This window comes from Carassius carassius, chromosome 30, assembly GCF_963082965.1.
Source record: "Carassius carassius chromosome 30, fCarCar2.1, whole genome shotgun sequence".
Taxonomy (NCBI): domain Eukaryota; kingdom Metazoa; phylum Chordata; class Actinopteri; order Cypriniformes; family Cyprinidae; genus Carassius; species Carassius carassius.
In genome coordinates this window covers 9534200-9546881 of record NC_081784.1, presented here as the reverse complement: position 1 = coordinate 9546881, position 12682 = coordinate 9534200, and the positions used below count along the sequence as shown (strand labels likewise).

The following is a 12682-nucleotide window of genomic DNA, read 5'->3' as shown; positions in this document are numbered from 1 at the left end:
AACACATTCCTGTGCAGTACCTTTAACTCATATCTTCCAGTAATCGATCACTAGAGGGCGCTCTGTATCTGTTACCTGCAAACATTCACCCATGCCTTGACATGATTTGGATTGTGAAAGAGTACTAACAGGGCAAAATGCTACCAAAATAAAAATAGCAAGATTAAATAAATAAAATTTTATAAAAAAAAATACACAAATAACTTAGTGTTTAATGATCGCTTGCAGAATGTCAACCTACTTCTTCTACCAGTAATTAAATGATCATTCAACTGTCAAATATTCTAGAATGGAAAATCATTCCTGTTGTGAAAGATTAAAATGATTAAATAGTAATAGTACTTGTTTGACGCATTAAAATATTTTTTTCATCCTTACTCTACGAACTAAGTCAATAAGCCTGTGAGATATATAATTAATAGGAAGGCCCCGCCCTCTGACAATGCGATTGGCTGAGGCAGATGTTCTACTACAGCTGATGGCTTACCAATGGTTTATTGAACTGTCGATCAAGCCCGTTCAGACGGCTAGTAGTTGACTGATATAGTGAGAGCAGCACGCTGGAGGAGTGAGTGGATGACTTTCATCTCATCTTCTGGACGTCTTGCGGAGAAAGGAATCACTTTGAATGGCTGGATTTTTGTGGATAATAATGCATATATGTGTTTTCTTTTTTTAACCATGTCGTACTAACTTCATAGGAGTCATGCATAACTATTTTGGAGCTTGTTTCTCAGTAGTGTTCTTAATTGTGACGTTTTGGACTGAGGTGAGTTAAACTTCCTTATGCCTTTTTAAGTCCAACTTTTCATTCACTAGTTGAAAAGTCAATATATTAAACAACCGTTTTAAACTGAACTCATTCATTTTTGTCAAATTAGATTTTGGGATTCTTGTCCTAATAGAATTACCCTGCTGTCAGTAGAATCATGTGATCCTTGAACTTTAAAGGCGTTTTAAAACCAGTTCTCGTGCACTGTAATGCATCTACACAGAAACCTTTAAAGCATTGTCTAAATTATTCATAGAGCAAAGTGCATATTTCATTAATGCACAAACAGATTAATATTTTTGCGAGTGCATTTGACTGGTATATTTGCAATACCCTTATAACTATAAAAAGATCACTCCTTAAACAAATGTACGTCAGTGCACTGTATCCGCTATATTGTGTTGAGCTGCATGTTCTGTCTTGTATTTTTTTTATTTATTTTGGAAGGCTGACAAATGATTCTGTTAAGTCTTACAAAGCCAATCTGTTTGCATTTCACATTTTAACTGCTGTTTATGTTATTTTTAGGTATGCCAGTCGTCGGGTTATTTTGAGTTTCAGTTGATCAGTGTGGAGAATAACAGGGGTGAGCTCGCTAATGGAAACTGCTGTGACGGCGCACGGAGCGCACGAGACGGTCTGTGCGACCGGGACGAATGTGACACGTACTTGAGAGTGTGCCTAAAGGAATACCAGGTGGAGGTCACCACATCTGGGTTTTGTTCTTACGGCACTGGAAGCTCGAGCGTGATCGGAGGGAATACGTTTCAGTTAAAAGGATTCAGTGGAAACCCAAACAGGGCCAATGACCTCGGGACCGTTATCATCCCCTTTCAGTTCGCCTGGCCGGTAGGTGTTCACCGATACTCTCTTTCATCAGCTCTTCCAACAAACAAACCCCTTTTGTGGACGTTTTCTATATATTAGGCCTATTTAGCCTACATTGTGAAAAAAATATCTGCTATATTCTATGAGTTTTTGAACTCGAATTGTCTTAAATAATTAAATTCAAGGGTGTCAAAACTTAACAATGATGGGGTTTACACTTTTATTTTACTAAGAAAGAAGGAAAGCAGCTAAACCTAAGGTAGAACTTTTTTATTTTTTTACTGTATTAATGTGTTCATTTTGCAACCAAAATATGATCGTAACCAAATAGCTTTTCCTATGCTAGCAATGCAATAGAAAACACATTAGGCGCATATGACATTTGGGGAGTATCAAATCATAAATAATATGAAGCCCAGTTTATGATAAGGATTTCTTGTTATATGACGTATTATCCACCTTAAGATCTGTGGAAATGGTATCTGGTCTAAGATTATTATTAGGAGTACAAACTGTTTGATATTTCCTTTTAAAGCCAGCCTGACCACCTTAAGATCAGGTTTGTTGTTGGTCCAAGAAGATATTGCTAGATTGTACCAGTTTAACGACCGGTTTAGACCAGCTTGAAACCACCTTGTTCCAAAACGTTTCCAGCAGATTGAAAACGCACACGTGAAGATTAATTTGGTCTTAACAACACCAACTGATAGCCTACGCTACTGCAAAGCAAATGACTCGATGGAAAGAGGAGAGGTCGGTATCATGGTGGTCACTGGTGTTAATCGTAGAGATGATGAGTAGAGCATCTCCGGTTACGGCGCGCGTTCGGCTGAGAGAGCGGCGGCTGGTGCGTGTCTCTCGTGCGCGCGGTGTATAAAATTACACGTTTAACTGACGGTGTCGTATTTATAGGACGTAGTGTGTTTTACTTCATGGCATGCGGACGGGGCTGCAAGAAGACCATGTATTGCGGAGTTTAGAAGGAAGATGATCAGTATAGTCATTCATCTATCCATCGGTCAGTTGCGGTTCTTTTATGGCGCCCTGGGCGAACCACCTTGTCTGCCACCTCATAATGAATTGAAATTTACATATATTTTGCTATTTTATATAAATGTAGCCTATATATTTAGATATTTAGACAATTACAAATTCAGACAAATAAAAAAATAAAGTGAGTAATGTTACATTTGTTTAAAAAAATACTTTGTTGGAATATCACATTTTACTGTCTGATTATGTTAGCTAGTTGGACAGAAAAAATGATTGTTTTTTCCCTCAATGTGTAATAACAACATGCAACATAGCATAAAATTAGTCATTTATTAGTCTATTTAAATTAGATGTGAAACCTGCATACATACTAATTAGGCTATCCTTTGCGCATTTCACCTCCATTTTTTTTTGGAGGTGACGTAAAATAAAGGGAATAAAGTAATGAAATGAATGGGCTGAAATGCCGGTGTTTTGTCGAGTGTGTGTGATGTAAGTAAGATATTCCTTTCACAATGTAGACAGATTCAGTGATTATAATGGGAGTTTTTTGAGAGTTCTTAAATAAGCCGAGAATGAAAATTCGTCCATCTTCTACTCACCCTCGAAGCATCCCAGGCGTGTGTGACTTTGTTCTTTCAGAATAATCCAATTGAAATTATATTAAATATTGTCCTTGCTCTTTCAAGCCTTACAAGCCAGTGTTTGTTGGGGTAAGCGAGTGTTTATTGTCAATTGTTCAGAAGACGTGAAATAAAGTGCGCGCATCTGTAATAAAACGTCCCTCACACGGCTCTGGGGCTGAATAACGTCCCCCTGTAGTGAAACCATGCGTTTTTGTAAGATAAATATCCAGATTTTGAATGTAATAAACACCTTTTTCTCATTTCTTCTGACCGTGGGGTACCAGAAGACTTGACATACCCTGGAGTTGGTTCACCCTCCGTGTGCGTCTGAGTGAGAGTGTTTTTCTCCGTGTACACACTCCGAGTCCCGAGCGGTTATTGACCCACACGATTACGTGATATTGACGTTGACGTGTCATGCAAATGAGCAGGAAAACCCTGATTGAGCATTATAGATTATTTACTTTTCTAGTGCAGGCGCCCCGTGCCGCACTGAGCGGTTGTCCACGTCGCCCATGCCTAAATCCGCCACTGCGTCTATATAGCCTATCTAACTCAAACTTTAAATTAACCTTTTATGGTTCTCATTAATATATAGTAACTTGTTTCTTTCCATGAAAATATCCAAGGAAGCTGGCATAGTGTTTAAAACACCAACCAACAACATATCTATCAATCCATTGTGAATATTTTCACTTTAGCTATACTGTATGTATGTATGTATGTATTATCTGTCTGTCTATGATGGTGTAGCTGAAAAGTGGACCTGCCAATGCTGGTTTAAGTTTCTTCTTTTATTCAGCAGCAAGTCTACAACACTTACAACAAAATAGTTGCTACAGTTGATGTTACTGTAGTAAGGAATCATTCATTAACATGTCACTTTCTCAGTAAATCAACTTTGATCATTAAAGCAAATTTTTATTTTCTTAGTGAAATAATCTTAATATATGCTCATCAGTGAAGGGCAACAGTTGCATGAGCTCATGCTGTTTTTTTCCTTTTTTTTTAATGAAAGGCACAATTTACACAAGACAGAGCTCTTGACTAGAACTGGCATGCTCATGGAGTGATATCACGACCAAAGAGATGGAGAAGAGAAAGAGAGAGGCAGTGGGAGTTGTCTACACGATCATGTTTCAGATAGCAGCATTGTTGCTAAATAGACCAGAACAGATAGTTTGTAAGATAACGCAAGGGGCATTACTGTGGGTACAACATTTAACTCAAACCACACAGTGCTTACCTGAGTGTGAGTTTGTTGTTGATTTCTTTAACCTGGTAAATATGTTTTGTAAGTAGCAGGGGCGCTGCACAAGATCCCGGGCTAATCCAGTCCTAATGCCCCCCCCCCCCCCCCTCAGTACTGGTTTTACCCCCTAGTCCAGTGCCCCTGGTAAGTAGTGAAAAACGCGGAATCACTGGATTTGAGTGTTGTTTGCTTTCAGATTTCGGCCATGGTGATAACAGTAATGTTGTGGTGAGAGTGGCCTGTTTTTTTCTGTTATATACACATCTTTTAAAACGGCTTTGTTTTAAACATGCAATAATTGCTCAGTTGAAGATGAAATCATGTACATATATAATGAGATGCTTTGGGACTGTCTATCTATCTGTCTGTCTATCATACCCTTAGTTGTTGATTTGCTGTAATTTCTGGTATGCATAAGAACATCTGTGTTTTTCTATGGACTGTTTGGTTTCCCTATATTCAATTTAAGACTGTTTCACGGTTACCTACTTAAGTTTAGTTTTAGGTCTAGACTGTGTCTCAGAACGTTTTCTGGTCACCTGCCTATGAATAGATTAAGTGCTGTTTAATAAGCTTTGCAGGTGAGTCATGTTAGATACTGGTCTCACATTCAGCTGGGGAACCTCTGAATATTCTTCCTTGCTGTAACTCAGTTGAAGTCTGAAGTGAGAGATATTTGCAGTCTTGTGTTAATACTGGTGAAGACAGCCAATAGTAGGAAGGAAATCCTCCTGCTGTGATGTTTAATAGTTATTTTTGGAACTGGCAAACCACAGCAACACTTGTTAATGAGAATAATCCTCCCATAATGTTCTCTGCAATTTAAGGAATGGTAGACAATATACTGTTGGATACAGTTACATCATTGCACTTGGTGCATCATCATTGTTATTTAGTTGAACATCAGCTAATCTGAAATTTGCCAAGACACTTACATCTGCTGTTGTCCATAGTTTCTTAGTGAATCGGGTGTGCCAGGGGAGGGACGTAGTTTACGGAAGGTGATGTTTATGAGCCTTATAAGTCCTGCTGTGTCTGACGTCCTACAGCTGTGAGATCTTTGATACTCTTCCAGCATACCATCCTTTGTTTTTGGATAAAAATCCACTCCCCCTGAGCACACACAAGTATAGAGCTCTACGTCCTCTCTCTAAGTCCATGTTCTGTTTCACGATAAATTCTCAGACTTTAATCTAAATCCTGAATACATATTTAAGAAAAGAGATCTTTTTACAACCAAACAGAAATAATACAATAGCAATGTATCTTTACCAAAGATAACCTTAGCTCTATCTGAAGCTGTCAGTGTATTGGTCAGGACACTTTCATTTCTGTACCTTTGCTTTGTCAGTTCTGTCTCTGTTTAAATCGCAGACCTGCCAAGATGCAAGGGCGATTTCTTCACATTAAAAGTTTTACTAAAAGAGATTCTAGTAACAGGGATTCTAGTGACAGACAAACTTGACTCATTAATTCTTTACAACTAAAACAGTTATGAGGGCATGACTAAATGTTCAAACTTCATTTGATCTCCTCTACTCTTTCCATTTATTTATTTATTTTCAAATCTTTCCTGTCCCCCTTTAACCCCATCCTGCTTTCTTTAAATCTTGGATGAGTGTTGAGTCTCTTGTTTCACGACTGTTTTTCTCTCCTCTTTTTCGTGAGCATTCTGTATAGTTGGCTGCACATTAGATCACAGGTGTTTGATGCAAACCTGCTTTGTGTTCTTCAACTGCACTGTGATGTCAGGAGTGATAACAGTTGATATCAGATCTATTAATGCAAGCGTGTTTCCATCTGGGCTGATTTAGTCATCAGAAGCTCAATGTTCCTGCAACTCATGTAATTTTTCATGCAGTCAACTTAAACAAAATGGATAATTATTCTTCTATTATTTATCAGAAATGCTACTTATTATGATTAATGATTATTAAATAATAAATATAGTTGATTGAATGTAGGATTTTCTATCATATTACTGTCGCTTTACAGTTTTATTAACCACTCCAGACCATCTAAAGAAATAATAATCTCAAAGGTTCTGTCAGTAATTACTCACCTTGATGTTCATCCAAACCCATTTGACTGTCTTTGACACTGTCAAGCTCTGAAATGACTCAAAACACCACTGAAGAAATCTTCTTGATAAGGTAATGGAACAGAGTCTGTCTGTCTGAATGTCTGAAATTCTTGTCCTAAACTGGCCCATATCACTGGAGCAGAAAATCACAAGTTGCAAAAATAATGACATGAATTTTGTTCCTCACATACAACTATAATATGCCTTCAGGAAATTTGTAATAGACGTTTTTTAATATATATACAGTTCCTTCTCAAAAAATTAGCATATTGTGATAAAGTTCATTATTTTCCATAATGTAATGATAAAAATTAAACTTTCATATATTTTAGATTCATTGCACACCAACTGAAATATTTCAGGTCTTTTATTGTTTTAATACTGATGATTTTGGCATACAGCTCATGAAAACCCAAAATTCCTATCTAAAAGAATTAGCATATTTCATCCGACCAATAAAAGAAAAGTGTTTTTAATACAAAAAAAGTCAACCTTCAAATAATTATGTTCAGTTATGCACTCAATACTTGGTCGGGAATCCTTTTGCAGAAATGACTGCTTCAATGCAGCGTGGCATGGAGGCAATCAGCCTGTGGCACTGCTGAGGTGTTATGGAGGCCCAGGATGCTTCGATAGCGGCCTTAAGCTCATCCAGAGTGTTGGGTCTTGCGTCTCTCAACTTTCTCTTCACAATATCCCACAGATTGTCTATGGGGTTCAGGTCAGGGGAGTTGGCAGGCCAATTGAGCACAGTAATACCATAGTCAGTAAACCATTTACCAGTGGTTTTGGCACTGTGAGCAGGTGCCAGGTCGTGCTGAAAAACGAAATCTTCATCTCCATAAAGCTTTTCAGCAGATGGAAGCATGAAGTGCTCCAAAATCTCCTGATAACTAGCTGCATTGACCCTGCCCTTGATAAAACACAGTGGACCAACACCAGCAGCTGACATGGCACCCCAGACCATCACTGACTGTGGGTACTTGACACTGGACTTCAGGCATTTTGGCATTTCCTTCTCCCCAGTCTTCCTCCAGACTCTGGCACCTTGATTTCCGAATGGCATGCAAAATTTGCTTTCATCCGAAAAAAGTACTTTGGACCACTGAGCAACAGTCCAGTGCTGCTTCTCTGTAGCCCAAAGTGGCTTGACCTGGGGAATGCGGCACCTGTAGCCCATTTCCTGCACATGCCTGTGCACGGTGGCTCTGGATGTTTCTACTCCAGACTCAGTCCACTGCTTCTGCAGGTCCCCCAAGATCTGGAATCGGTCCTTCTCCACAATCTTCCTCAGGGTCCGGTCACCTCTTCTCATTGTGCAGCGTTTTTTGCCACACTTTTTCCTTCCCACAGACTTCCCACTCTGGGAACAGCCTGTTCGTTCAGAAATTTCTTTCTGTGTCTTACCCTCTCGCTTGAGGGTGTCAATGATTGCCTTCTGGACAGCAGTCAGGTTGGCAGTCTTACCCATGATTGCGGTTTTGAGTAATGAACCAGGCGGGGAGTTTTTAAAAGCCTCAGGAATCTTTTGCAGGTGTTTAGAGTTAATTAGTTGATTCAGATGATTAGGTTAATAGCTCGTTTAGAGAACCTTTTCATGATATGCTAATTTTTTGAGACAGGAATTTTGGGTTTTCATGAGCTGTATGCCAAAATCATCAGTATTAAAACAATAAAAGACCTGAAATATTTCAGTTGGTGTGCAATGAATCTAAAATATATAAAAGTTTAATTTTTATCATTACATTATGGAAAATAATGAACTTTATCACAATATGCAAATTTTTTGAGAAGGACCTGTATATATGTATATATGCCGTGATACCATTCGCAGTGTTCTGTTTTACTTCTCATTTCTTTAGATATTGAAAGGATGGAATTTGGGGGCATTATATTTTGTTTTGCATCCACTCACTAGCCCTAACCACACGTCACATTCACCTGCATTTCATACTGATTGATACTAACTTTGTGATTGTTATTTTTGGTTAATTTTTGTTGTAGTAAATATTATTCTTGAAGTAAGCCCGTCATGTCACATCTCTGAGCCAGGTGTCACATTTGGGTTAATGTTTGTTTTTTTCATGAACGGCCTTCAGTTTTTACCACCGTTACCTCTGACATTCATATTAAATGTCATATTAAACTTGACAGTGCAAATTTTTGTTTTTGTGTGAAATATTTCTTTTAAAGAGCTTCAAATTAACAACACATCTTAATCATGATAAAATCAAATACACTTCTTTCACTGAAAAATTGCACACAATGGAATTGTATTGTTAATTCTGTGCCACAGAAACCCAAGCACATGGGGTATGAAGGGACTAACACAGGTGTGTTACCAGCCTGGACATATCACATTCAGCTTTTAGGTGGAACAGTTTCCGTGTAAGTGTGTCACTGTGCATTGATTTGCATTTGAACTTAATCCTGTGCCTTTTATCATCATATACACTCAGATCAGATTTTAATATACCAGTCCCTATACAGTAGGTGACGATATACGGGGCAACTTTTTAGAGCAATGTTGCTTGGAAACTTTCCCACTGAGAATGGGCAACAAATTTCTATCTGGATAGTTTAAATCGGTCGTGGGCCCTGTGTCTAACCTGGTTACCCATTGATGGCAAAATTGCTCAGCAACACTGCTTAAAAAGTTACCCTGTGTATCATCACATACTGTATAGGGACTGGTATATTAAAATCTGGTCTGAGTGTACAGTATATGATAATAAAAGGCACAGTCAGGCTAGGTTCTCACAATATATGTCCTTCTCACTTCCCTCTGAGGTGTAAAAACTTTGGAAGTACCTGCTCAGTGTCACTTAGGAGGTGTAATTTATTCATTGCCAGTGTGTTCGTGTGTTTCACTGTATCTGCTGGCATGTGTATATGCATGTGGGTGTCTTATTTCCCTCTAACTCCTTCCTGCTCCTGCTTTTCCCTGGGTTGGTGTCTGATGGCTGTCTTTGGAGATTAGTAACTTTGTCTTGCACCACTGCACTGACCAGGTGTTAACATCAATATGCTCATGCTGCAAACTAATGCTACACAAAGTCTTTCATTAATTTGCTGACATTGATTCCTCAACATCCTGAACATTTAATGGGTTTGGATGTTATTCTTGATATTATAAAGCAGTAGGCAAGCCATAGGGGGTCTGTGGCAGGACTGCAGGGGGTCCGCCAATTATTGTCTCTTGTCAAATAAAATGTTCTTGACAAAAAAAATAACATATACATTGCACAAAAATACAGTATTAACTTAACTTTAATCAAACATAAGTTAAACTAGTTTTATTTTCCTTTCCCACAGTAATTATTATTTTGTTACGGTCGGAGACCCAGGGAAACACAGGAGACGAGAGATTCAAACGCAGTGTGGGTTTATTTGGGTAATCCAACATGCAGGGGTCAAAACCAAAAATCCATCCAAACAAACAAACAAATAAACAGGAAAAGGAATAGAACCTAGGAACTCGGAATGCGAGGAAACTGGGTGATGCAAGGAAAGGACTCCATGCAGACAAATAGAAAAGGACTGGTTAATATAGGGAGGATAATGACTAACAAGTGAAGATACCTGAGTGCAATTGACAGGAGTGCAATTACTGTGATGAAGGGACAAGGCTTTGCGGGAATTGTAGTGCCTACGGTGAGGTGCCTATGGGGAAGTGAGACCACTAGTGGAGACTCAGGGAAACAGAGACCAGACAGAGTGACATTACCCCCTCCTCCACTGAGCAGCTACCTGATGCTCCACCCCGAACCCAAGAAGAGACCAAGGAACACAGAGACCAGGAGGGAGGTGGAGCGGCGGAGGACCAGGGGGAGGGACGGAGGGCCAGGTAAAATGGGGAAACAGAGACAAGAAGTGCAGAAAACAAAAACAAGGAGCCCAGGAGGGAGGTGGACCGGCGGAGGATCAGGGGGAGGGACGGAGGGCCAGGTCCATAGAGGGAAACAGAGAGAAAAACAAAAACAAGGAACCCAGGAGGGAGGTGGACCGGAGGAGGATCAGGCGGAGGGACGGAGGGCCAGGTCCATAGAGGGAAACAGACAGAAAAAGAAAAACAAGGAGCCTGGGAGGGAGGTGGACTGGCGGAGGATCAGGGGGAGGGACGGAGGGCCAGGTCCATAGATGGAAACAGAGAAAAGAAGAGCAAAAAAACAAAAAAAAAACAAAACAACAACAAAACACAAGTCCAGGAAGGACATAACGTTCAGTGTCCCAGGGCCGAACCGACAGGGCAGGAATCCAGAGAGGAGCAAGGTGGAATTGGAGCCATTCGGTCGAGACAGAAGCCCACCAGGGTGGCGCAGAAGACCACCGCATCCGTGCGGTCGAGACAGAAGCCCACCAGGGCGGCGCAGAAGACCACCACATCAGTGCGGTCGAGACAGAAGCCCACCAGGGCGGCACAGAAGACCACCACATCCGTGCGGTAGAGACAGAAGCCCACCAGGGCGGCGCAGAAGACCACCATTTCCGTGTAGTCGAGACAGAAGCCCACCAGGGCGGCGCAGAAGACCACCACATCCGTGCGGTCGAGACAGAAGCCCACCCGGGCGCGAAGAAGACCACCACAGTGGGATCGATGACACAGGAGAGCAATTCTGGCTAGGCAAGTCTGAAACAGAGAACATGAACAAGTTAAGGGTGGCCTCCGTGGCCACGACAGGATCAGTCGAGAGAGTTCGGCTGAGACGTGACGAGGCTCTGGAAGTTTAGCAGAGACGAGGAGAAACTCTGGTAGTTCAGCCGAGACGTGGAGAGGCTCTGGTAGTTTAGCAGAGACGTGGAGAGGCTCTGGTAGTTCAGCAGAGACGTGGATAGGCTCTGGTAGTTCATCAGAGACGTGGATAGGCTCAGGTAGTTCAGCAGAGACGTGGAGAGACTCTGGTAGTTCAGCAGAGGCGTTGAGAGGCTCTGGTAGTTCCGCAGAGACGTGGAGAGACTCTGGTAATTCCGTGGTGTTTAGACTGGATTTAGGAAGATCAATGATGACTTGACTCGGCTCATGAAGATCAACGGTGACTTGCATTTGTTTATGAAGATCAATGGTGACTTGCCTTTGCCCATGAAGATAGTCGGTGACTTGACTTTGCACATGAAGAACACTGGTGACTTGCCTTTGCCCATGAAGATCACCGGTGAATTGACTTGACTGGCCATCTTGGGCAGTGACGCTGGGCCGGCTGCCATTAAAAGCAGAAATTAAAAGCGTCCAACTGCTCCATTTCATTTCTAGGAACTGGGTCATCCGGCCCGGTGTTGAAAATGTCCTTTAGGGCCACATCATTATATCCAATACCATCAGCTAGGGTCCAGAACATTTGTGCCATAGCACCCACCTCAATCCCCTCTTGGCGGAGGGTGGTTAATCTTAAGAATTTAGCCCTCCGCTCCACCATACCGGCTGGGGAGCGGGAATGAAGTCCCACACCGCTGGATCTCAAAATTGATGGAGTCCTTCTGTTACGACTGGAGACCCAGGGAAACACAGGAGACCAGGAGAGATCCAATTGCAGTGTGGGTTTTAATGGGTAATCCAAATCAGTATCCAACAAGCAGGGGTCAAAACCATAAATCCATCCAAAAATAAACAAACAGGGAAGGAACAGGAAAGGGAACAGAAAACTCGGAAGACGAGGACACTCGGAAGGCAAGGAAACAGGGTGACGGAATGAAAGGACTTCATGCAGACAAACAGAAAAGGATTGGTTAATATAGGGAGGATAATGACTAACAAGTGGAGACACCTGAGTGCAATTAACAGGAGTGCAATTACTGTGATGAAGGGACAAGGCTTTGTGGGAATTGTAGTGTCTACGGTGAGGTGCCTATGGGGAAGTGAGACCACTAGTGGAGACTCAGGGAAACAGAGGCCAGACAGCATATTTTTAGTGGATTTGTGATGTAAGCCTCATATCAAAGTACTTAAATACATTAAATAAATAGTTAATCCAAAAATTTCATTTAATCTAACCTGTAATTAAAGACTTTCCCTTTATTATGGCAGTACTGCACACACACAGATCATTTTATTGTATTTTATTAGGAAATTCTATGTAAGCCGATTATGATAATATGTGAACACATTTTGATGAAATTAAATTGATCAAATG

General features: G+C 40.8%; 1 protein-coding gene across 4 annotated transcripts in view; it reads left to right on the top strand.

Moving 5' to 3' along the window:
• The first annotated feature begins 532 nt into the window (after positions 1-532).
• LOC132110542 (protein jagged-2-like) overlaps positions 533-12682 on the top strand; it is a 35029-nt gene continuing 22879 nt past the window's right edge. For all 4 annotated transcript variants that reach the window (XM_059517242.1, XM_059517241.1, XM_059517240.1 and 1 more), the window contains exons 1-2: positions 533-769; positions 1301-1621. In XM_059517242.1, coding sequence (XP_059373225.1) covers positions 707-769; positions 1301-1621 — 384 coding nt within the window. In that variant the 5' untranslated portion in view covers positions 533-706. The remainder of the gene's footprint in view (positions 770-1300; positions 1622-12682) is intronic.